The sequence below is a fragment of the Stegodyphus dumicola genome, chromosome 12, assembly GCF_044657685.1.
Source record: "Stegodyphus dumicola isolate Sdum_Otavi_A_Nest chromosome 12, ASM4465768v1".
NCBI lineage: Eukaryota > Metazoa > Arthropoda > Arachnida > Araneae > Eresidae > Stegodyphus > Stegodyphus dumicola.
In genome coordinates this window covers 101,423,443-101,451,425 of record NC_140779.1, presented here as the reverse complement: position 1 = coordinate 101,451,425, position 27,983 = coordinate 101,423,443, and the positions used below count along the sequence as shown (strand labels likewise).

The 27,983-nt window shown below is 31.8% G+C and overlaps 1 protein-coding gene across 1 annotated transcript; it reads left to right on the top strand.

Annotated features, from left to right (window-relative positions):
- Positions 1 to 5: 5 nt before the first annotated feature.
- MED27 (mediator complex subunit 27) lies at positions 6 to 27,983 on the top strand. The gene is made up of 8 exons (XM_035362846.2): positions 6 to 216; positions 9,143 to 9,287; positions 12,226 to 12,356; positions 15,268 to 15,361; positions 19,804 to 19,911; positions 26,023 to 26,064; positions 26,277 to 26,354; positions 27,727 to 27,983. The coding sequence occupies exons 1-8, from the start codon at positions 23 to 25 to the stop codon at positions 27,859 to 27,861; spliced, it is 927 nt and encodes a 308-aa protein (XP_035218737.1). The 5' UTR covers positions 6 to 22; the 3' UTR covers positions 27,862 to 27,983.

Sequence of the window (27,983 nt, the reverse complement as noted above, 5' to 3'; positions counted from 1 at the left end):
AATTTGTTTAGTATTCGCCGTTATGGTGGAAGCGGGGGCTGTGAATTTGGATGCTTTGCATTCAGGATTAAAAGCTATAAAATCTTTACGGAGTACTGTATTAGAAGTTTTCAAATTTCTCGGTGATGGAGCTACAGCTGCCTATGGTGATGAAGAACGTGAAAAATTTATCAGTGAAGTGCAAAATCTGTTGACAAATGTTAGATCACGGATGCGGTAATGATATACTGTATTTCTTAATTTATATTTAGGTCATTGAAATATCAAGTTTCTCACCTTTTGGAATTATTTTAAAATACGTATATTTAAAATTCTTTTAAAAATCATATGTATGGTTTTTAAAGTATCGGAAGTTGTAACCATTTTCTGAAGTATTTAATTGCGTTAATGGCTGTAAGTTTGCATTCAGAGTGATGAGTTGTCAGTCGTTAAAATATTTGAACCATTATTGAAATTTTTTCCACGCCGAAACGTATCTCAACCATATCGTAGACAAATGATAACTATTTGAGCGTATTAAAAGCGATATTTCGCATGTTCGCGAATTAAAAACTGGAGAGCTGTAAAGAAAAATAAATAAATTAACCTTGTTATAGCTTCTAGATATTTTACGCATTGCTGTCAAGAAAAGGCAGTTGTTGTAGTCAGTCTAATAGGTATCCAAATTTTGAGACAGTGGAGAACGGTTGAATTCATTCGTACTGTCATACTCAATTCATTTACTGCCATGATGAAATTTATACTTTCATTGCGCAAAGTGAATAGCAAGCACCAGAATTTCTAAAATACTTCATATTAGCACTGGAACTTGGTTTTGAATCCTAGTTTGATGTGCTGGCTGCATAGCTGTTTTTATGATTTTTCTCAGTATAATGTGAATATAAAGCAATTTCTCTTAAAATGTCATGAAGGCCCACCAGCGGCCGAGCCGTAACTTCGCTGAACACTGGTAGTTCGGTCCGAGGTTTGAATCCCGTGAACGGGCTGGCTGCATGGGTGTTTTCGTGGTTTTCCCCATGTGTAACGTGTATACGAGCCAGTTTCCCTTAAAAAGTCCTCCACGAAGGCATCCCTCCCTTAAGACGGTTAGCCCTTGAGTGCTTTGTCATAATCAAATAAACCAAACCTTAAAATGTCATGTATAATAATATCATTCCTCTTAAGCTTTGCCAGTGAAGTTTACATATGTTTTATGACATACAAAATCAAACCTGAAAGTATTCGAATTATAATCAAATTAGGTTGATCTTCAGAATATGGTAATGGGTGATTTGGGAATGAATTTTTAATGATAAGAGTTGGAAGATGATCAGCTGTAATTTGAGAGTTTTGGAGCGACAATTTTACATACATAAACATATGCAGAATAAGTTCTATGTTTTAAATAACCAAGATATATACTTTCAGTCATTTTTTATTAATTTAATTTTCATCCATTAATGTTTGCATCACAGATTTCATCATACTAATTTTTATTCTATTTTTTTTTTACTATTTATTTATCTCATATGTATATTTCAACCTTGAAAATTAATATGAGCATAATAACTGTACATAAATATGCATATTTTTTAACTGTTGGATATTTTCATACATGCTCTCTCTCATCTCTATTTTGAAATTTCACCATAATTTGCTACATTTTTGTTCAGAATTCGGTGAATTTTTGGATTATGGTAACTTGGCGAAAATTTGGCGACCAACCCCACTACAGCAACCTGCTAGTTAGTTTTTTTGGGGGACGCCACTTTTTTTTCACGAAGTAGACATGTTTTTTTTGTTTTTTTTACTCAACATTTTTTCCAACAATCTGCTAGCCAAATTACGCTTATGCTAGAACTTTTATGGAACAAAAGTGCTTAATCATGACGAAGATTAGGTGTGAAATTAGGAGAAGGTGCAGAATCGCCCTCTGCTTCGTGTGTTTTTAAGAATTGCACATACGCGGTATCCGTGTACACGTCGACCTATTTTCCCTTAAAAAAAATTCCAGAATTGCACAAAAATGGCATTGCGCACACACTTGACTTTATCCATGTACACATTGACTTATTTTCACTTAAAAAGTCAAAGAAAATTGACAAAAATCCAATTCTTCTTACTCTTGTAAAAAGCGCCAAACAAATAAGTGGGTGATTCTGCACTTTAGCAGCGAAATTGTTTCTAAGTGCTTATTAGCTGAAATCACGATTGAATTTTCCGGAAAATGTTACATGACATGTCTCATGATCTCTCATTTCTCTGAGACAAAATAATCTGTGATTCGAACTGTATACTTCTCTGATTATTGCTAAAGTGCTACCTAGTAACCTTTATCGCCTTACCAAAACGTCGTCAAACTACCTGTTACCATATTCCAAAGATTAGCCCAGAATTCTTCTAATTTATTTTAAAGCTTATTTAAATGTTACGCATATCAATTTGTTCTGGAGAAAAGAGATTTCTATATGTATTTGTTTTGCTATTTTAGCTAATTTAGGTGTTTTGAAACATCTTCAGAAAATATTTTTAGTCTGTATTTCAAATGTAAAGCATGAAAGTGGAAAAATTGTGTCATAAATGTAACTTGGCTCGGAATCAAAACAAGAAAAATGTAGCAACCCCCACTTTCCCCAAAAAGTACTTTGTCTCACTTTCAGTGAAAAATTTCCATCGGTATTTCAGTTAATTTAGGTGTTTTTAAACATTTTATCTTGTATTTTTCATCTCTGTTTCAAAGGTAAACATTTACATTTCAGTAGTAACAGTAAGAAACTAGAAAAGTCCTATTGGAAACAAATTTGGCTAAGAATAAAAAAGAAAAAGGCTAATCTTTGGAATATGGTAACAGGTAGTTTGGCAACATTTTGGTAAGGCGATAAAGGTTACCAGCTAGGACTTTAGCAGTGTACATGAATAAAGTCAAGAGTGTGCGCAATGCCATTTTTTTGCAATTCTGGGACATTTTTGAAGTGAAAATAGGTCGATGTGTACATGGATACCGTGTATGTGCAATTCTTAAAAACACGGCAAGCAATTCTGCACTTTCTGCCAATTTCGCACCTAATCTTCATCATGATTAAGCACTTTTGTTCCATAAAAGTTCTAGCATAAGCGTAATTCGGCTAGCAGATAGTTGGAAAAAAAATGCTGAAGGGCAAAAAAAAATAAAATAAAACATGCCTTTACTTTGTGCAAACAAAATGGCGTCCAAACAAAAACTAGCAGGTTGCTGTAGCCAGGTTGGTCACCAAATTTTCGCCAAAAAACCACCAAGTTACCATAATCCAAAGATTTTAAAAAAAAATGCTGTAGAAAGAAAACGTGTAGGATGGTGAGGGGTTGGTCGTTGAATTTTTGCTAAGTTACTGTTAATAAAATATTCACTCAAATTGTTCTGCTTTTCATATTTCATGTCTGTTTATTGTTTTGAGTGCTCTGTTTTTATCCGTTATTTGTTGTTCATTTATAAAATTACCACAATTATTTTCATTAAAAGACCATGAAGAAATATTTTTCTTTTCTGAAAATTTTAAAACTTGTACATATCTGTGAATTGCTGGGAAAACTCTAGAAATACTTCCTTTTGTCTAAACATATGCTTTTACTTAAACTAAATGAATTTTTTTTTTTCATTCCAACTTGCTAGTTTGATTTTAATAAAGATTACTTAACATATTATTTGGATTGTCAAAAATATTAGTAGAAAGATAACCTTGCAACAATTTTTTTAAATTCCTACTATTAGCTCACACTCTCCCTGTATCTTGCTCAAATTTTCAGTTGTTAATAAAATACATTTTATTCATCCACTCAAGTTCAAATACACTTTTTTAAACTTCTAGTGGATGACACTTGATGTTAATACAGTTTTTTCACATATTAAAGTTAATAATGTTAATAAAAAGTAACTAAAATAAAATTTTTCTTTCTTGACCTAAGAATTGACTTTAAAATTTTTTTGGGCGAAAATTTGTGTAGCGGCAATTTTTGTGCCAAAAACCGCCGCTACACAGAGTCAAAATAACAAGGCAAAGAATTGCACAAACTCGGTATCCATGTACACATTGACTTATTTTTACTTAAAAAAAAATCAGAGAATTGCACAAACTTTGCATTGTGCACTCCCTTGAGTTTTAGTGCTTTATCCATGTACACATCGACCTATTTTAAAAAACATCAGAGAATTGCACAAACTAGGCATTGCAAATCCCTTGAGTTTTAGTGCTTTATCCATGTGCACATCGACCTATTTTAAAAAACACAGAGAATTGCACAAACTAGGCATTGCACACTCCTTTGACTTTGTCCATGTACACATTGAACTATATGTGCTTAAAAAGTCAAAGGAGCAGCCAACAAAAAAATATATAATCTCATTAAACTACATTTTAAATCCAACAATGAAATAACATAAAGGAAATTCATCTTTGCACTACACAAAGGAAATATCCTTATTTACGAATTAACATGTCTTAAGTCGAACAAAATTTCTTAATAGCATCCAAAAACTTCCTAAAATTATCTAAACTATAGAAAGTCTTTTAGGCCCTATTGGATTGCAAAGTGAATTTTTGTTCTATCTGATAATGTAGAACAAAGTCTGATAAAGATTTAAAATATCTTATACAGTACAAAGTCCAAAATCCAGACGTCCATTATCCGGAATGATCTAAAATCCGGACCTCAAAGCCACAAACATTTTTTTTTTTTTTTTTGTATGCTTCACGCATGCGCATTTTATTTTTCCTTCCATAATAAACCACGTTGAGATTTCCACTTAAAAATTCCAATTCTTAATTTTACTTAGGCACTAAATAAACATAAATTTGTGAGATTAATAATTTGGCTCCATAGCTGAGTGTCTGCTTGGCATACATTTCAAACTGAAACATTCACCTATTTTATATCCCTGACGCCAACCTGGCAATTACGTTTTGCTTTCATCACTGCATATTATTTATTATATTTTGCTTTCATCACCACATGTTTATCAATACGTGACAGCTTCAGTAATAACTCATGCAGTGATGTCTAAACTTTTTTTTATATTAGTAATTGAATAACAAGAGTATGGCAACCTTTTAAGCTAACATTAGGCTTGGCAATGATTAGATTTTTAAATGCGCTTAAGAAATGTTAACGAGGAAAAATTCAACAAAAATTTCTTTTCATATGCTAAAAATAGATTTTGTCATTAAAACTCATAGACCAAAAGATTACATTTAGTGCTATATTAATTAAGAATAACTGATATGTTATTCACCATAAACCCATAAGCGGCAGCAGAATATGACGGCACCGGACGGCAGAATTTAGGGAAGACAAAATTTTTGGAATTTGGGTAAAATTAAGGGATGAGAAGTTTTTTATAATGCAAACTTTTCGTATTCTCGACACAGCAATTACAGGAACTTTGAACAAGAAATTATGTCTGTTTATAAAATTAAAGAGAAAGTATTAGCATAAAAAATGAAGCAACTTAAACAACTTGCATTGAAGGAAATGTTTAAAAAGTAAACAAATATTAAGCTGTTTATTTTAATAAATGTTGATAACCTTTAGATCATAATTGCTCTTTATTTCATAAGTTACAATTTCATATTTTTAATTGTATAATTTCTGCATGTCATCTTACCAGATTTAAATTGATGATCTAATATCCAGAAAAATCCCAAATCTGGAATCGCCGAAGTCTCGATGAGTCTGTATTTCGAACTTTGTACTGTACTAGCAGAATTACCGATGCCAGTTAAGTTAGATTGACAGTAACAGACTAACAGAAACATCTAACAGAAAGAATGATACCGCTGTAATTGGCTCTACTCTTATAGTCGCCCTAAGATCACCAAATGTGCCGATATATGCTCTGCGCTGGTTTACAATTACGGTGCTCTGCGGTGGTTTTGAGGATGATGTTGTTTGTATGGCAAGCCTTTTGACGTTGAAACTGAACTCTTTTGCTGCAGTGGTTTAATTGCTTGTTGGTTCGTGTCGTGCATATTTTGAAATGGCCTATGTTGCAATGATAGACGTGGTGGCAAGATTTCACTCGTGTATTTTAGATTGTATGGAAAGTAAATTTAGTATTAAAAGGTAAGATGTTGGAGTTGTTAACGAGTCTTTTGTTCATGGGTGTGTTTATGAGGATCGAAGTGTATTATTAAAATTTCTGTGGGACTTTTAAAACGGAGTCCGAAATGCGGAGCTGCTATGAGAACTCAGACGAAGAAGGGTTTTTCTGATAGTTCTTGTGTGGATTTGCAGTTAAATGCTTACTGGTAAGGTATGTAGCTATCAGCAGAGTTTAAGATTTGGATAGTGGTTTTCATGTAGTAAGTTAACTTTGGAGGAAGTTTTTATTGTTACTTTCAAAATTTTGAATCGCAGAAAGACGTGTGATATAGCAAAATCGTGGCACTTTTGTTCACAGATGTTGTGTGAATGGCGAAATTTTATTAACAAATGTATTATTATAAGTGCATTTTATTTTACTGTTTTTATTTTGTAGGATGTTATGTTCATTGTTTTTTTACTATGAATTTATGTTGTTGTTTTTTGAATTGTTTGTAATTTTAATTATTTTAGTTTATTTTGTTGATTTGTGTGCAATGCCTAGATTGTGCAATTCGTAGATTTTTTTTTTAAAGTTTAAACAGGATGCTGTGTACATGGTATTCTTTGAAATTTATTGTTGTTATGTTAATTTATTAAAGCAAGGTGTGTGTAGTTTGTAGATTTGTTCATTGCGTAGATTGTGCAATTCGTAGATGTTTTTTGAAGTTAAAACATATCGCTGTGTACACGGATTCTTGTCAAATATTTTTGGTTAGAAACTTTACGTTTTTGCTATGTAAATTTTTTGTTTTTGTTTTGGATTTTTAGCTTAAATTTAGTGTTCAAAACGTGGTTTTTGCATGTGTGAAAAGCACGTTTTGGGAGACATTTTAGGCTTAAAATTCGAAATGCAGACAAAAAATTTAAATAGTAATATGGTACCATGGAATTTCTCGCCAAATATTTGGCAAGAAACCAAGCGAAATTTGTTGCCAAGTGAGGGCGTATATAAGAAAAGTTCCCTGTAATCCTCTAATAATGATGCAAAAAATAGTATTTATTCATAGTCATATATTTTTCAGTTTGATGAGATATGGAAACCACATAAAAATTTTCTATAGAAAAATAAGCTAATTCTCTCTCATATCAGCAACCATGGCACAGAGTTTTTAAAGATTTTTGTCTTTCGAATCAAATAATTGTAAAAGCTCAAGTTCCATCGAATATTTCACCTATATTCAATTTTAGTCGATTAAATGCGGCAAAAAAATTTATCATAATTGATCAGAAATCAATAATGCAAATGAACAAACACATAAACAAACATTCTTCTTTATATATATATATATAGATTGTGTAAAACTTACAAATTTTTTATTAACAAACTCTACGATTTGAAAGCAAGCAGTAGCAACACTTTTCAAAATGAAAATGATTGATATTAATTAAAGTGCACCCTTATGGAAAGTGATGGATTGTTTTAAAACTGCTTCTGCTTTGATGGAAATCAGCGAATTACTATAAAGCTAATCATGCCCTGATGGAAGGCATTGAATTGTTCTAAAGCTACTTATGCCCTGAAGGAAAATGTTGAATTATTCTAAAGCTACTCGTGCTTTTATGAAAAAACTCAGTGGTTACAAAACTACTCACTCCCTCATGGGAAAACTCTGAATGTTCTCTTATTGTTGTTTTTCAATTTTATATCCAACACTCAAGACTGTTGCCACTTGGAAAAATGAGTGTGAAAATTAGTGTTTTCAGAGTTTTAATTAATATCTTGGCTGATTAAAGTCATATGAAGATGGGAACAGTCAAAATGGCTTTTCACAAATTTTTAAAATTGGGAATAATGTATTTACTGTTTGGCAATGGTATTTTTATTTCATTGGAAAACTTAATTTTTTATTAAAAAACTCTGCGATTTGAAACAGTTGCAACACTTCTCGAAATAAAGCAGATTTTTATCTGCAGTGTGAGAGACTGCTACCACTTGGAAAAATGAGGTTAAAAATTAGTGTTTGCAGAGTTTTTAATCAATATTTCTGATAATTATTATATCCTAATATCTTAATTATAATTCCTTAATTGATATAATCTCTGATTTCTTAATTGCAAACATACAATCAGATATTCTTCTTTATATATATATAGATTTCCATGTATAAACCAATGATTTTTGGAACTTTTTTTTAAATTATGGAGATCAGCTTATATGCAAAAATGCTTAATTGCTGTAAAGCTATACACACACCCTTATGAAAAAATGCTGAATCATTGTAAAGCTGCTCGTGTCCTTATGGGAAAACACTGAATTGTTCTAAAGCTACTCATTCCCTTATGGAAAATACTCATCCTTACTAAATTTACGTGCACCCTTATGGGAAAATGATGAATTGTTTTAAAACTGCTTGTGCATTGATGGAAAGCAGCGAATTACTATAAAGCTAATCATGGCATGATGGAAGGCATTGAATTGTTCTAAAGCTACTTATGCCCTGAAGGAAAATGTTGAATTATTCTAAAGCTACTCGTGCTTTTATAAAAAAAACTCAGTGGTTACAAAAGTACTCACTCCCTTATGGGAAAACTCTGAATGTTCTCTTGTTGTTTTTCAATTTTTGAAGATTGCCATGCTGTTTTTTAATATTAAAATTTTAGATGTTGAAATGTTTTGCCTAAACATAAGTGGTGTCCGCTTTAATACTGAAGTACCAAATGAGTTAACAGTTAAAATTAGGAGGTTGGAAGAATAGAAAGAAAATGCTTGTTTTCTCTCTTGCTTTTGCCCCTTCCCTGAAAAAATATTGGTACAACATAGAAAAGTTTTTTAAAATCTGTATGTCATAAAAGTATACTTTCTGTGTATGGGGTAAGTTCAACAAGAATTATTTATGTTTATAAATGATCACATTAATTAAAAAAATATGAAGTTCTTTTTAGTTTACTTGAAGTATTTGATAATATTCAAAAATTGTTTCTTTATGAATAAAAAATTATATTTAACATGCATTTTTTGGATTTAGTTTTGTGTTTTTCTTATATTCTTGCTTTTGATCAATATTCAAGTGTAATTTATATATATATTTTAATTTTTATTTTTAAGAGACCTCGAGACAGCATCTACATTATTGGGATCCCCAAACTCGCCTCTTACTTTAGGAAATTCTGGTTTGCTTAGCCAAGATCCAGCTTATGAAAAAACACCTTTATATACTGAGCTAATAAAATCCTACCGTTGGTTTGATAAAGTAAGGCCTTTTTGATACATTATCTCAAGTATTTTTTATAAAATTTTATAATGTATATGTTTTTTAATTTTTAAATATGTATTATATTTGTTTTTAAAACTTTTTTCTGGTTAGAACTTCTGCTGCAGCTTTGTGAGGTTTAAAAACATGGCCAGAGTCTTTTTATCTCTTTGAAGATTAGGCTCTTCAAAAATATCTGCTTTCTGACAAATTAATAAATACATATTTTTACACACTGTTATGTTAGTTATGGGGGAAAATTATGGCTTTTTAAATAGAACTGCAGTTTGCAAACTTTTGATTTTTGCAAACTTGTCCTGTAATTTATACGTATTCATAAAACCAAAAATTCCCTACATTTAACATGTAACTAAACTTGTTTAGGTAAAAATATATTTATTCATGGTAGGGTGCCCCTTGGCGAAAATTGCCGATTTTTGGCGATTGACCAGCAAGGGACAATTTCAAGCCGAGTGCTACACAAAACAAAAATAACAAGTCAAAGAATGCACAAACTCAGTGTTAATGTACTCATCAAGCTATTTTCTCTTAAAAAAATCAGAGAATTGTGCAAACTCGGCATTGCGTACTCTCTTGACTTTGTCCATGTACTCATCGATCTATTTTCACTTTAAAAAAAATCAGGAAAATGATGACATCATATAATGTTAAAACAAAGTTACTCATCACCAAAATTGAACAAAATTTGTAGCTTATGAAAGCTCAGTAAACTGCATTTTAAATCACACAAGGAAATAACATAAAAAAGGAGTTCACCAGCGGCCGAGTGGTAAAGTTGCTGAACACTGGTAGTTCGGTCCGAGGTTCGAATCCCGTGAACGAGCTGGCTGCATGGGTGTTTTCGTGGTTTTCCCTATGTGTAACGTGTATACGAGCCAATTTCCCATAGAAAGTCCTCCACGAAGGCATCCCTCTCCTTAGGCAGATAGCCCTAGTGTGCTTTGCCGTAATTAAATACACCACCGCCATAAAAAAGGAAATGCATGTTATCGCATATACGCACTACGAAAAGGAAATATTGACTTACCATATTTAGAAATTTCTGCATCTTCAGTCTGTGGCACACAAAATTCTTTAGCAGCATCCAAAAAATTTCTAAAATTATCTGAACTAGAATATGCGTACTGCCATCACCTCATAAATTCACAAAAATAAGAGTAAAAAATATCCTCCATATGCCTGACTGTTGGTGGCATATCTTGCATGAACCTTTCTTTTGACAAACCCATTCAAAGCCATAAGATCACAATTTCTTTCGCTGCCAGATGAATTTCACAACAGCATATTTTGAAATCAAGTTCAAGATAAAATATATCCCAATTTTTCTTTGAGAACTTTTAATACAATATAAAGAGCATACACAAAAGTAGCGACATTGCTTGCTAAAACTGAAGAACTATTATACGCACTATTTCCTGTAGAACTGTTATGTGCATTATGATTGGCACAATCTGAAAATTTACTTTTACTAAGGTAGTTGCTCTATTACGTAAATACCAAGAACACACAAAAATGGCAACATACCTAAATTGAAGACTTGTTATGTGTATGGTTGCCAGAGTGTGGTACATTGTTGGCAAAGTTAGCAACTTCTTTTAAGGTAGTTGCATTAAGAAGCAAGACCCAAACTTCGTTAAAACATCTTATCTAACATTCTCAGTAGATCATAACATTAAGTCTTTCACCCACGGTTTATTATAATTAATTCATACTGAAATCTCCAAAGTATAAAATAAAATTATTTACGAATATCGACCCCCTATAGTAAAAATTCCCTAATAAACAAATGCCTTAGTCTGTTGAATGTTTCCTAATGGCAAGATTGACTGTATGTAAATATATATATGTATATATGTGGTATAAAATATGTAAATCAAAATTATAATTTAAACTAGCAGTAATCCCATAATTTCTCCTCTCTATTCTAAAAAAAAGTAAGAACTTTTCTGGACTGCATCACTTCTAGATCAGTCCATCTTGCATGGCTTGTATAATGCTGATGATGTGGCATATTTGGAACCTGAATTTAAAATTTTGAGGACTAATTTCTAATCTAAACCAAAACCTTCTCTTGGTGAGCTTTCATACTGGATAACTGCACAATTTTAGCTTAAGCTCTCTTGCACTCAAGATGCTACTTCACTCCTTTTGCTTTATTGTGCTGCTAACTACGCCATTATCTAATAAATGTAACTATATAAAATTGTGGGGTGCATATTACTCCCATGATCATATGTGATGAAGAATATGCTTCGATAATTAGCTTGTATGCAGCAATAAAAATTATGTTCAATTCAGCCACATATGTCTACAAGTGTCTCCTCCAGGTGTCATCTTTCTGACTATACAATAAAGTTTTTGAAAGTTATAATGCAGAGAACCATTGTAAATTCATTGCAGCTTAATCTCTAAGTCATCTTATTATAATATTTATCTGTATTACACACATATGCAAGTCCTAAATGTTAATCATTTTTTTCCCACAATGCAAGAAAAGCACAGCAATAACATTTAATTTATATCCTTACTCTTAAAAGCAAACATGATAAGAATCGATCTGAATTTCATGAAATGAAAGCACAGGTGTTATGAGTGTGTTGTTATGTCACACATATCCATAATTGGTGCTAAATGTCACTGCTTAATGACAGTTTCACGGTCATTGGGATAGTATGCACCTTTTTTTAAAATTTAAAATGATTTAGTTTTAAGTATCTTTTAAACAAAACAGATAATTATGAGTATATGAAGAAAGGAAGGTTTAATTTATCATGAAAATATTATATGTGCATTTTGTAATTCAAAATGGGCAGTTAATCAATTTATAGAATTTAGATATCCTGCTTAATTGTGCAGTAATTCAGTGATTAAGAAGCATTTTATAGTGCTTTACTTATTTTATCTTTTTTTATTATAGGTTTACGAGCACAGTAATCATGCATGTGCTATTCTCACTCAGAATTCTCTAAAACGCTCAAATATTAGCCCTATTTTACAAGCAAAACGAATACGCCGACCCCAACCCAGTGGTCACAACATACCTCCTCCGTAAGTCAATTTTTTTGTTTTCTGAATTTGAATTTTGTTTCTTTTTTTAAATAAAAATTTTTTTGATGTTTTCTTTGAGTTCCTAATGACGTTTTTGTTGTGCTCCTTATCCAATGTCCCCTAAGCATGTGTATATTTTAGTTAATCCCGCTCGGCTTGGTAGCAGCAATGTATAAAAATTTTTAGTCTAAAGTTGCTGACATAAACGTTAAACAGCATCCTGCAGAATTTACTGCTGATGTTCTGTAATTGCAACAAGTTCTTGTTCATTGCAAGATGGCTGTAACTGACATTCTACTATGTCTTTTATGTACTCAGATCGGCAGGTCTGGAAATCTGTCATACTGTTCCTTGGTTTGGTGGTAATAGTTATGATATGAAATATACACAAAATTAAGGCCTAAAACTATTATTTCTTTAGATTTTGTTCTTGGCAAATGAATGGGCTAGCTTATAGGATTTCATGAAGTTTTCATATTGTGTAATGCAAATATGAATGTTCCATTAGAAAATCTTTAGTAAAACTTCTTTCAAATGGAAATCAACATGTGTGCTTTGTTGTAGTTAAAATCCTAACATTTGATATGATAGCCACATCAAAGATACCACATGACTTCCTTGTATGGCCTATCAAATTATGCACATTTTTTGTTTCATTTCATTTAAACCTATTTCCTCGAATTTCATTAGACATATATTTCTGATTCATTCAATTCAGCGGCATTTCACTTTGTGGCAAGGAAAAAATATGTTAACACTTAAAACAGCTTCATTAAAAATTACAAAATGCAGAAAAAGCTAACACACCAACTAGAATAAAAACCATTTAAAAATAATTTTTACAATTAAAATTGGAGTTTAAATTAATTAAAATTAAACAGAAAGACAGATTTTTCAATGCACAAAACTTTTGGCCCCACTTGGCAAAAAGACACTAAAGTTAGTACAGAAACTGAATTAACTATGTCACTAAATTTCAAATGTAGACAAATGGAGGCATCATTAGGCTTAGTGGAACTTAAACAACTTTTAAATTATTGATAATTCTACTATTGCATGCAGATTAACTAAAGGCATAAAAACTTTAACTGGAACATAAGAACAATATTATTCAGTCAATGAATAACATGAAATTATTAATAATTAAAGCAAAAAATGCACGTAAGATTAAAAAAATTTAGCTCACCGAGCCGAGTAACAAAGTGGAAGTTTATATAAATTTATATACTTTTTTTTGCGGCCGATTGTAACCAAAGGGAGGTGTACACTACAAGTTATAGCAGTTTCATATACAAAATTTCAATGTTCTGTGGCTGTGTGAGATATGTACATACAGACATCAAAAAGAATCTCTTCTGAATCCACTTTAAATCCATTTTGGGAAAAGGAGTCTTTTATTCTGTCTGTATGTACATATGTAACACAAAAACATCATTCAAATGGAATTGAGAGTGGTCAAAATGGATATTTTCATTGAAATAAGTTAACCAAAATTTTTCGCAATTACAATACAGTCAAAAGTCGTTAATCCGGACTCGTCGGGACTTTGGTGATTCCGGATTATAGATCATCAGTTTAAATCTGGTAAGATGGTGTGCAGAAATTATAAAATTAAAAATATGAAACCGTAATTTATGAAATAAAGAACAATTATGATCTAAAGGGTATCAAAATTTACAAAAAGAAAAAAGCTTAATATTTATTTGTTTACTTTATTAAACATTTCTTTCAATGTAAGTTGTTTAAGTTGCTTCGTTTTGTGTGATAATACTTTCTCTTTAATTCTATAAGCAGACATAATTTCTTGTTCAGTTACAAAGTTCTGATGTTCAAGTCCTATAATTGCTGTGTTGAGAATACCGACTAATTTGTCAATCGAAATTTTTTCGTTTTCAATAACCTCTGTGTCACTTTCTTCACTATCGGAAGCGAATTATATTGATGAGGAATTTGATTTAAATCATATCAAAGACGGAGTACATCAAGATGAAATACTACATTTAGTAAGGAATTATAAGCCAAATAAAATAAAAACATCTGCCCTGAAGATAAGGATAGTGCTGACAGATCAACTTCCAACGCATTGCGTGCCGCGCCGTCCCCCCCCCCAGAGCAGCGTGAAATTGATAAACAGATTTCGGAATGGTTAGAGAAACGAAGGATATGTCTTTATCCATTTTTTTCCAGTAATTCCACTTTTTGTTTAATGGACTTCGAAACATATTTTCGCTTTGTAGATCCTTTACATATTAGTAAATATATATCGGAAATTCTATTTGACATAATCGAAAGTTTAAGCTTACTTTTATAAAATTGCTCTAATCTAGTCTGCAAAAAATAATAAGCCGGATCCAATTCGAAGATTCGGGAACAACGCAATCTCCAACATTAACTGAATTAGATAATTTTAGCTTAGCTTATACCATTCGTTATACATTAAACACGCATGCGCACACGCATATTCGCAGCCGTAAAGGTCTTGTGCGTCGATGCAACGCATGCGCAGAAAGTTTGTAGCTTTGAGGTCCGGATTATAGATCATTCCGGATTATGGGTGTCTGAATTAATGACTTTTGGCTGTACATCCTTTACTTCGTACAAGGAAGTAAAAATGATAATGAAAACATTTCACTTTGTCATGATTTGCTTTAATTTTCAGTTTTTGGTGTGTTATGATTTGCTATTTTATATATTTATTTTTTAAAAATTGTCATTATCATTATTTCAATTTGTAATGAGTAAAGTATTTGTTTAATTGTATAAAACTGCTTTTCTAAATTTTAATTTATATCATAAAATTATTTAATTATTTCTGCTGTATTTTATAACCAACTTTTTTCACATTTTTTTTTTCTTTTTTTATGTGTGTGTGGTCTGTAATGATTTTTTAATTCCTTGTAATTTGTTGTAGGAATGTTGATGCTGTCACCTCACAGTTGAGTCGACTTTTTTCTGATATGCAAATCCAAGTTCTCAGACCCTGCGGATCATCTACGGTCTTGTTAGTAAGTAAATATTCAAAAATTTACATCTGATATTTAAATTGTTGTTATTGGTAGATATTATTCAGTTGTAGGTTTCAAAATCTCATCAAAAAAGTTCTCTCTCTCTCTTCTTTTTTTTTTTTTTTTTTTTTTTTTTTGTGTGTGTGTGTGTGTGTAATTTTTTTGATTCTAGGTGCCACCATTTTCCAACAGTGCAAAGAACATACATAGATCTAGATTCCTCATTATTTGATAATAAGGACAATTCTTTTTTTCCTACTTGACTAGATTCGTTTGAACTCCAGACTGCCTTCCAATAGGTTTCATGTCATTCATCTCAACTTATTTTAGCATTTATGAATTAAATTTTGAAATACAGTACAAAGTCCGTAATCCGGATGTCCATTATCCGGAATGATCTATAATCCGGACCTCAAAACCACAAACCTGTGCATGCGCGTTTGATGTGCGCGTCCACTAAGCATGCGCATAAAGCCAGTGAAGTGTTTACCCATGCACACTTCCGATAGGGAAGAAAGTAACGGAGAACATTATTGAAAATGAAAAATTTCGATGGACAAGTTAGTCTGTATTCTCGACACAGCAATTACAGAATTTAAACAGTGGAACTTTGTAACTGAACAAGAAATTATGTCTGTTTATAGAATTAAAGAGAAAGTATTAGCACAAAAAAAAACGAAGCAACTTAAACAACTTACATTGATAGAATGTTTACTAAAGTAAACAAATAAATATTAAACTCTTCTTTTTTTTTTTTTTTTTTTTTTTTTTTTTTTTTTTTTTTTTTTGTAAATTTTGATACTCTCTAGATCATAATTGCTCTTTATTTCAGAAATTATGGTTTCATATTTTTAATTGTATAATTTCTGTATGCTATCTTACCAGATTTAAATTGATGTTCTATAATCCGGAACCGCCGAAGTCCAGATTACGGACTTTGTACTGTATAACTGTAACCATCTCTCCATGTTTATGTCCCAAAAATATAAAAAATTAATCTAAAGTATTGACATCTTCAAAGAAATTATGCAAACTGATTTCACTTTACTGCAGAATTACCTCGAGTTCTGAACTCTAAAAACGAAAAAAGGAGATTAAAATTATTGCTGAAGACCTGAAGAGAGCATGGAGAAAAGAAAAGTTGAATTGGTTAGGTTGTCTGCCTAACCTTTTAAAATCCCTCCCAAAGTACTCTTTAGGTATATAGTCTAAGCCAGTTTAATTACTTTGCAGTTTCAGAAAGAAAAAGAGATCACCCATCCTTTTCAATCTTTATTGAATAAAAAAGAGTAGATGAATGGTTAGGATTTTGAAGGGTTAATGAGAAATTCTAAGAAGTAATCACTTTTGTGAAAAGTGTTTTCTCATTTCTAGGAGAAATTAAAATTAGGCAAAAATGCAACCTTAGTTTGACATAGATTTTGAATGAAACATCGTTACAGGATCTTCTTCAGAAGCAAATCTTTTTTGCTGTTTAACTAAGCTTTACTTATTTGCCTAATTAAAATTTTTGTGTTAGAATGTTTCTTTTTCAATTTGACTCTGGGTGAAAATTGAAATGTATGAGAGGAAAAGTTAAATTAAGAGGGGAAAAAAATTTTGAGAAATTATGTAAGTTTGATACATCCTAATATGATTTTGCAATATGTATTGTCCTGAACTTGGATTAGTAGTATTCAGGTTACTAATCCTAGGTAATATTTAGAATAGTTAATAAATATACTGATAAACCTGTATGCTCTTATTAACCACTTAACTGTTTTTCCTGAACACTGTTCGGGTGCTGCAAAAAGGGGCTTTTTTATTTGTCTGTACAGAGCTCGGGCAGTGTATTTTCCTACACCAATCCACTGATTTTCCAGGCCTTTTTCACATTTTTTACTTTGCACTGTTTCTAATAAATATCTTTTATGGTCTAAGGGAGATTGGATTGTAAAACCAGTTCAAAAGACAGTTTTTACTGCTTTTCATTATGTGGAGAAATTCAATGAGTTTATTTCCACATGTTTAGTGTATTAGGTTTTGCGAACAGTGTTTCTTCCCGATTTTGTCATGAAATAAAAGAATGATGGGTAAATATCTCGTAATGGAATGTAATTCTGATATTCGATCAGATAGGGAATCTGGATTTTCTATAAATGATTCTGGTTGTCCTGCAAAAGTTCTTTATCAGAATTCCCTAGTGATAATGATGAAACGGAAAGCTCAGATGATCTAATTCAGGTTCGGAACTTTTATAAAATGGATACTAGTAATCCTCTGCCCACAACGTCGCAATTTTCTTTCACATAGAATTTACTTCTTTCACATTTATCTCCTGTAATTTTATTTCCAGTCCTGCAGTTTCATCGTAAAAAAGCCAACTTTAAGTAAAAATGCCTTAATTTTCACTTATATTTTCGTCCAAAAATCAAGAGAAGAAAATTGTGCAAATAATTTTATTTATGAAAGACATAGTTACAGTAAGAACATAATAAATGAAAAATACTTACGGATAAATTACAAGCAACTATCACAATATTATGTGTTTAAAAGAAATCTATATATCTATAAAAATACATACTAATAAATACAACATTACATTATCTAATATCATCATTTCTACTTCCCTGTAACTTGAATCTCATGTGTTCTTTTTGTTGTTATTGCTACTCCTTAGGCCTCAGATCATACATAAATAATTAAAGAATGTGAATGTGTAGCCAATTTGGCCAAATCAGTAGACTGAATGTCAATCTGTGTTTGCTTTGCTCTGATGGGTTGTTCTTGTAGGCTAGCATAAAGTTCAGTAGTTAGAAGGGAAAGGTTCAATGTTACCTTCATAGGTAATTTGCAAGGGTTGTCTGCAATCTCATTGTAGTCATTTATGAAGTTTTATTTTTATTGCTTAATTTTCTGTTGATATGCAATTATCTGAGTGTATTTCATGTGTAATTTAGATATGGATATTTAATTTATTTAATGTTTTTTTTTTAATGTTAGACAGAAATAATCATTTTGTTGATGAATCTGTTTTAAAATTTAAGGGAGGATGCATTGAAGGAAAGGGAAAATTATGAGACTGTTTTTAGCATTTTCAGTGCTTGGTGCTTAAAAGCAAAGAAGGGGAAAATACTCGCTAAAAATATGGTAATTCAAAATACGTTCCAAGTAAAGAAATTTACCATCACACCTTCTATGTGTATGTTATATATGCTTATTTGATAAGCAGAGTTAGTTGTGCAGTTTTCATATTGTATTAGGCAATTGAAGCATTGCCTGGAAATGGTATGCTCAGAAGGATAGCACAGATTTAAGATTAAAATGGGTACTATGTAAATGAAGCATTTTACTTTTTATGTTAATTTCAACTTGAGAAAAGTATCATACTTATCAGACATTTGATGAAAAACAATTATGTCCTCATCTATGTTCGTGCTTGTACAATTATGGAGCATGTTTAAAGTAATAGCATCTCAAAATTTTATTCAGTAATCAAAGTTGTAATGACTTCATGTGCGTCATAGAGAAATGATCCACCCTTCTTCGTATTTTTAAAATTTCGTAAATGTTTGTTGCACACAAAAACTAAACACTAGATCAATAAAACTACACTACTAATAATTGAAATATGTACATTAAATTAATGTAAGTTAATTTTGTTTAACTAATGGCTCCCATGAGCCTTCACTTTCTATGACCTCTATGTCAGTCCCCCTTCCTGGAAACTAAACTTTTAGCACATCTTAGATTGAGAGGTAATGCCCTCTATGTATCTCGTTAGTTGGTATCACCCATACATCACAAAGGTCATTTAAATAAATTTAAAAATAAAGCATTCCTTCTCCTTAAAAAGAGAATTATTATCCAGGATTTAACGTCTTAAGTGAGTTATTAAACTTAATATTAGGAAAGGCTAAAACAAAAAATCATGCATAAATTAAAAGAATCCAACTATTTCTGCATTATATTAGATTATGATTGCCCAGATTAATTATCTATAATTGTTGTATTTATCTTAAACATTTTGAAGCGATGAACATTTCTTGAATTTTGCTAAAATTTGTAATAAATTAGCTCTAAACCGAACTGAAAGAAATACAAAACTGAATCATTTTGACACATTTTTAAATGGTCTATGAAGCTAATATTTATATTATAAAATTTATGTTAATATTTTTGGAATGAAATAATAAAGTACAAAACATTTATTGAATAAAAATCACATGTATTTTATATGATTTCATCATCTACTTCATATTAAATGTTAATTCTGATATTGTGAAATTTTCAGAAAGTGATCTGAATATTATGCATTTGAAATTTACCATTTCGATCTTGAAAAGAGTGTTTTTCAAAAAGGGCCTTCTTTTGAATGCCTTCATTTTTTTAATTTTTTTTTTTAATGAAATCAGTTTTAGAGTGTTTGGCTATTATTAAAATAATGTTTGTCTGATTTTCAGATTTCTTTAGCACGAACATTGAAAGCACTTGTGATTCTTAGAGGTCTGATTATAGAGTGGGTTGTTGTAAAGGGTTACAATGAAGACTTTTATACTGAAAATGACAAAGTAAGTTTAAAATAAAAAATTTTAATTACTTTCTATTTTTCTTTTTACTCCATGTAATTGTAGATTTTCATGATAGGTATGTTTCCATGGCTGCCAACTTATCCAATTTGCATTATTTGTGACTTTTCACATTCATACAAGGATTGTTGAAAAAAATGGACCAAACCTTTAATGTTCTTGCTTTATTGCTATTTATAAAAATTTTCAACCACTATCCCTTTCAAAGTTGTAGTGTCAATACACTGTTGCAGTTGTTTCTTCCACTTTTGGAATGCCTGCTGGAAATCACTTTTTTCATTAATGTCTAGTAGTGTCATCGCAGTTTCCTGAATTTCCTGTATAAAGTGGAAATGACACTTTTTCAAAGTGGTTTTAAGTTGGAAAAGAGAAAAAAGTCTTCCTTGGGCTAAGTCCAGAGAATAGGATGGGTGGGGCACAACAGAATTATGATGGTTTGTTAAATAATTGGTAACATTGAGCAGTGTATGAGCTGGAACATTATCATGTTGCAGCTTTCATAACCAATTTTCTCCTCAGTTCTCTTCCTATGCGCATCATCTCTCAGTTGTGTTAAAATTCTCAGGTAGCTTCCTCGTTTACTGTCTGATCACATGGTACAAATTCATAGTGTACTCTAAATGTGTTGTTAGTCTATTGATGTGGAAGACTGTCCACTCCTTAGATCTTCAGCCACCGAACTTCTGCCCTTTTTCATAGTACTCAATTTGGCTGATGCAGTTATCTTTGAATACTTGGTTAAGCATTTGAAATGTATCTGTTAGAAGTTTTCCCCAGTTTAACACCAAATTTCACATAGATGCATTGTTCCTTCAGCTCTTCCTCTCACCCTTTTTTCCCTTTATTCTTCTGCTCTTTTTTTTTTTTTTTTTTTTTTTGTTTTGTTGTTGTAGTTGTAGTCTAGTCAGCTGCTTATGGATGATCTCACAGAATTGATAGTTACTGGACAAATAATGCATAGATCTGCTCTGCACCCAATAGAAAGCCATGTGTTAGCAAGATATGCTGCTAGGTATACACAGTGGCCAAAGCACATTGTGTTCAGCTGTTGGCATGTAGTTTAAAAAGTTTGGTCTTTTTTTTTAACAGTTCTCATATAATGTTGACTTTGCCGATGAAACATTCGTGAACCATTCTGTGAAGATAGCAATGATCACTCAAGCCTTGTGTACCATTCGATAAACAAGAAGTTTATTTATATCTACAGCTTTCACTGAATGTGGGTTTAGGGCTCAATTTACCAACAGTGGTTTTAACGTACGATCTTCTGAAGTGCTGAAGCAAAATAACAAGGTCACATGATATTTAGCTACCTAAAACCATCAAAATTTTTTCTGCAAGTTTGTTCTGTACCTATTGTTTGGCATTAATTTCCAAAATAGACCATTTTTGTCTGCATTTTGTCTCAATCAGAAGTGCACCTTCCATCTTCAGTAATTTTATAAAGTTTCTGCAGGAATACTTTAGCAGTCAATTCATCTGCAGAAGCAGTTTCACCTTTAATTTTTATATTATAAAAAGCATACCTTTTAAGAAACCCTGTAATCCAACCTATGTTTGTAGAAAGTTCATATTTTCAGTTTAAATGAGATGAGGTGTTTGGCTTTTCTTTAATCTATCCATAAATTTTTAGTATTGTTTACTTGATATTTTTATCTATTTATATTCTTTTTTGCGACTTACCTTCTACCCTTTTTACCAGAACGTATTACATTTTTTTTTTTTCTTGACAGTATTCCTTGTGTATGATGATTATTTAACTTTTATTTTTGTCCCAGAACATGCCAAATTCCTAATTGTAGCTTCATTTTTCTTAATAGTTCTTATGGTAGCTTCGCATACACCAAAATGCTTTCATACAGACATAGCAGCTTTTTTTGAAAGATGATTTAAAATTTGAATTTTTAAGTTCCGAAGAAGTTGCGTTCCTTTTCATTTTGTTTACAGAGGAAGTGTGTGACATATAAGAGCTAGCAAAAAATATCTCAATTATTATTAATACAAAAAATATTAAATTTTGGTAAACTTAACAGTTTATTGAATTTCAGTAAAATTGATAAATTTGTCTTTGCACGAATTTCACTAAAGATTCTTTCACTATGAAAAGAATAGAGCTACATACTAAATGCCTTCTGAAGATGCAAAGGCATAAGTTTGTGTATGAATGAATAGTGCGATCTCCAGTGTATCGGAACTGCATATGCAGCAGATGTACATAAGGAGCTGTTTTGTAGCTGTTGTTAAAAATTTCTGTTGTATTGCAATTTAGGATACCATTCAATGACTGAAGAAATGCCTCGCCACAGGATTCGAGCTCATTACGAGCAACTGTTAGAGTTTGAAAGAGGTCGTATCATTGGATTGAAAGAGGCAGGTTGGGCAAATTGGGGAATTGCTCGTGATATGAGTTGAAGCAATGCGCTGATTAGAAGATGCTGGCAAAAATGGGTGGTCAATGGGATTTCAGCATCATGATGGTAGCAGTCGACCTAGGGTCTCGATAGATCGGTAGGACAGAGTGATTGTCAGATGAGCTGTCACAGCACCTGATTCATCACTATCAATTATCAGACGTGCGACCCGCACACGTGTGTCCACCATGACTATTCACAGACGGCTGATAGAGTAAAATATACTGTCGTACCGACCATTACGTCACCTGTCAATCACTTCTGCACACTGTCAACCCAGATTACAGTGACGCTTGGCCTTGATGAGGTTGGAATGATGTTGACTGGAGAGGTATAGTCATTAGTGATGAATCCCGCTTTCAACTGTGTCGTGATGATCATCGAAGATGTATCTGGAGATGCACAGGGCAGCTTGCCAATGATTCTTTCACAATTGCATGCCACACAGACCCTCAAGCAGGAGTTGTGGTCTGGGGTGCCATTTCTCTTGATAGCCGCATCCCTTCGGTCATCATTAGAGGCACACTTATAGCACAGCGGTACGTCAACAATATTCTGAGACCTGTTTTGCTACCATTCCTTTTGCAGTACCCTGGCCTTATTTTTCAGCAAGATAATGCCAGACCACATACGGCAAATGTTGCTATAAACTGTCTTATAGCTTGTCAAACACTTCCTTGGCAGCCAGATTGAAAGATCTCTCTCCCATCGAGCATATTTGGGATGTGATGGAAAGGTGACTGCATCTACCAGGGAGTGTTGATGACCTAGCCCGACAATTGGAGTAAATTTGGCAAGAAGTACCGCAGGAGACCATTCGGGAGCTTTATCAGTCTTTGCCATTTGTAGCCACGCTATAGGTGGGCTAATACCTTATTTAGCTCGTAACTATGAAACTCTGAAATGAATCATTCAATTGTTCTGAAATTTTAATCATTATCTATTCTGTACATAATCTTCTTATTCACCAATTTTTGTCTCCATCGGACACTCCTTGGTGTGTCAATTTTTTTGTTATAGAGTGTACATTTATATAGTCACATGACTAAAGACCTTGGAGAGGCACTTCATTCTCCTTGACTATAGTATGTTACTTTGAAGTAAAAACTTCGAGATTACTTTTTGTCCAATTTGACTTGTAACCATGGGAAAGCCTTGGAAAAAATGACGAGTCACTTACTTTTTTCCATTCACTTCATTTCCATTTAGCGTGCTTCACATCATGAAAAGCTCACAAATGAAAGCCAACTTAAACTGGCTTCAAGTGATGTAGAGAAAATAATTGCTGTGTGTTGATGATGATATGAGTTAGGATCATAAAGCAGCCATTTTAAAGCAACAGACTTTAGCTATTATACAAACTATTTGTGTGTGTACTATAGCACTACTATACTACAAATAAAAATTGTTTTTCTTTGATGGCCTGCTTATGTTAAATTAAAATGATGCATATAAGAAGAACATAAAATATTTATTTTGAATTTGGTTTAAACCAGGGATTCCCAAAGTGTGCCCTGTGAGGTAAGGCTATGGATGCAGTTGCGTTGAACTCTTGGGCAGTATTTTTCATTAATTATTCTTTCATTAATATTTTTCATTAATTTTTATTCTATTTCATAAAATAATAGTTCCTAAATTTATTCTCAATATTTATATTTCAGTTGTTTATATAATTATATTTATTTTTTTATTTTATTTATTTATTTTTGACATTTTTATATCTCCTTTTAATCTAAAGTAATTCTTGCTCTGGATTTTGCTTTTTAAAGCACCATTTTATTTTATCATTTAGTTCTTTCAGTTTATAATAACTTTTATATTTTACGTCAAATATGTACTTGATTATTCTTGTACATTTTTTGCACCTGTTACTTCCTGTCACAAGATCGCTATATTTGGCATCTATATATGTACTAATGGTGCTCGATCAATATCCGGTTGCTATGAAGGATTGTGGGCACTTATTTGCAGAAAAACATTGCATACTGTGGGGATCCATTGGATTATCTACAGGGAAGCAATCCTGTTGCAGTATCTGCTTGGAAGCACCTGGTTCAAAGTCGCTTAGTCTTCAGTTGAATTTGACATTAGAACATACCATACCCATAGTAAACTTACTTAAAATTTAGACTTCTGAAAACAAGATTTTTCAAAAAGCTATATTGACGGCTTAGAAACTGAACACACGCCGCTACTATACTATTGCAGTTCATAATGGCTTTCATGTGGTAATGTCCTGTCTTTTTGAGTTTGAGCTGCATCAAGAAATTCATATTTTTCTGCAAGAGGACGTTCATGCAATCTCCATATATTTTGCCAAATCGGACTTTTTGCTGAAACTAGCACATTAGTGCAAGCTATATGACAAATCAAATGTCTTGAATCTGTCTGTGCAGGGCAGTATATGAAACTTGTAGAAAAAATTTTAATGATTAATAAAACACTGCAGTTATGGATAAGAAAACTGAATGGTGATGCTCAAGATTGTTTTTGTACATTGTACCAATACACAGCTTCTAATAAAATTGTTTTCTACAAAAATTGCTGTCCCTTTTCATGGAACACCTTTCAAAGCTTACTGATTTGTTTGTAAAATAATTTGCGGAAGATAATGTGGAGAAATTTATGTTGATCCGAGATCATTTTCATTCTCAAGTTTCCCCGGATTTTATTTCGCAGGATATGAGGCATATCTTAGAAAATAGGAAACACTGTACAAAAAACACTGTACTGTCTTCTGTTGCCTAGCATTGTTGGTGTGACAATCACACTTTCAATTTTTCTTCAGCTAAAATTATTCAAAAAACATCTCACATTGGTAAATTAGATTTTTCAGAAGCATTTCACATTAAAAAAAATCTTTCTGTTCTAGTTTAATGGCCTTAATTCCAATCCATCGTTGCCTTCGGCCTTTAAGGAAATTATGTTTGTAGTTCTCGTTTTATCAACAGATGGCGCCAGTAGCTTAACTCCAGTCCAGCCATTCTTATCTGATCTAATCACCATATCTTTTCTCATTCTTTTGCACTTTGGCAGCTGAGGCTGATAGTTCGGTAAAATCATTGAAACTAGTCCTGTGAAAATTTAAAAATATAGCCCTGATTTTTGTTGTTTGACTTCTAAATTAATTCCCTTCCTGTCTCTCTCTAACAAGATAACTTGAAGTAATTGGACGTGTACTGATAAAGAACTCTGCATATAAAATTCCTAGAATGATTATTTTTCTCACTATTGCACATTGTAAAAATTTACTATATATCGCTGTTCAAAATCTTTTTATCAACGAGTTAATGAAATGTTTTGATGTCGGTTCATGTTAACATAAATTTTATTGATTCCAGTAATGTAAAATATAAATCTGTGTAAACAAACCAGAATTACTAGAACTAAAATATAATTTTATAGCCCTTGTAATAAAAAACTATATTGCAGTGCAATTAAATTATATTGTATGTTTGCTTAATTTAGTGGAAAGGTTTTTGATACTGCTAGAACAAAAACGAATAAGTAAAACATGCTAAGCCATATCCAGTATGCTGTTTTTTCATCTATTTATGACCTGCAGATTTATTGAAGAATTTTTTAAAAATTTAGTACTGATTTTGTAATTGCTTTATGGTATTTGGATGATGTAATTTATTGGATTTCAAACTGATTATTTTTTATTATTATATTTATATAGCTTGACATGTGGTCAGGATCTCGGTATAAAGTCTTCCAAAAGGTATGTAATGCTTTTGTTAAAAACAAAATTGTTGCTTTCTTCATGATTTTAATCTATTTTATGGGGCTAAATGGGTCTTAATTAATTAAATAGTATTTAAGCATTACCTCAGGTAGTTAGTAGTATTTTAGATATGGTTATTGTTTATAAGAATTTTTTTTATTTTATTAAGTAAAAAATGGTAAAAGTACATGTTTTATTTTATTTTTTAGGTAACAGATCATGCAAATGCTGCAATGCTACATTTTTATTCGCCTCATCTTCCAGATCTTGCAGTGAGGTCTTTTATGGTAAGAAATACTATAAAAAATAATTAAATAAACAAGTGAAAATATTATTGTAGATTGTTTTTAATTATTGTTATTTTTACAATTTTTCTCTACTACCGTATTATAGAATTTATTTAAGATTTCAAAATAATAATATTGTTACAAAATGTACAGGCTCGATAAGATGGCTTCCCCACAAAGCAGTTTTAGGGTTGCCGCATTTGGCGAGAAATCGCCCCTTTTGCTACAAAATTGCAATATACCGTGGATGAATGGAGAACCTTCTGGAACGAATTCTTACCGGTTTAGTCCAGAATGTTCTCGAACACAAGCCGAAAGCCATAGATATCCTGCTGGTCTGCAGTCAGTTATTGTGTGTGCCTGGCCTAGCGAGCTGATAGAGAGAGCCTCGTCTAGAGTGTGAGTTTGTTAGTATCGGGAGAGTGCCTCGTCGAGAGGGCGAGTCAGTGTGTGCCTCACATAGAGCGCGAGATAGTGTCTCGAGTTAGTCAGTCCGTGCGGAGTCGATCGAGTTGACAGCCGGGCAGCGAGTGCCGATGCAGTATAATCAATAATTGATTTATTGATTATAGTCAGAAATTTTAATGTGATCTGCATAAATAAAGCAAAACCAAATTCTGACTGTAATTCAAAGTAAAAAAACTTTAATTTCAGACACAATCTAAAAATTTTAAATTTTATTATGTGGTTTTCATTATTTTATATGTTATTTAATGTATTAATATGCAAATACTGCAACTTTCAAATATGTTAATTCTAACTTCCATTCATTAAATGCAATTTTTGGGGAGAGGGGTATTCAGCAGCATTTCCCTAATGAAAATTCATGATATGCAGCAGCAAAGTTCCCTGTAATATAAATTTGATGGATTATGAAGGAGACAGCTGTTTGAATTCAGGTATTCAGGCTTTGGATTCTGTAAATGTTTATTGCCCAGAATTTTGTAAAAATGGTTTACTTATATCATACCTCATCATCTTACCAGGTAATTTTTAATTCCATATCTAAATTGTTGCCAAGTGAAAACACCTCACTGCAATTGAGTAACTAAAACATGATGTGCTAGTTTTTTAGATGCTATCTTTTTACATTTCACAATACTCTCCTGCCATGCATCTAGATTTTCTTGCAATAAGTCGCAGTTAAGCATCTGATAGTAGGTTAACATCCTTAAAAGAATCATATTATTTAGCAAGTTTTTTTCAGCAGTTTTGGGTCAGATACTGTGAATATTTAATGAATTAAATTAAAATGTACATTTTAATAATGCATGTAATTTAATATATTTTGTGTTATATATTATTGAATTGTGCATTTCTATTTATTATTTTTATATTACTGTATTATTAATTTTATTATTTATATTTTCAGACCTGGCTTCGAAGTTACAACACATTGTTCACTTCTCCTTGTCGCAGGTGTGGTAATCGCCTTCATAACAATATGCCCCCTACCTGGAGAGATGTTCGCAATCTTGATGTATATCATGAAGCATGCAGACCATAATGAAATATTTTTTGTACAATTCTCAGCACCTTTAAAGTGTTGATGAATTATACTAGCTGAATCTTTGTACATATATGTTTATAATAGCAATAAATTTCATATTATCTCATTGTAATTTAAAA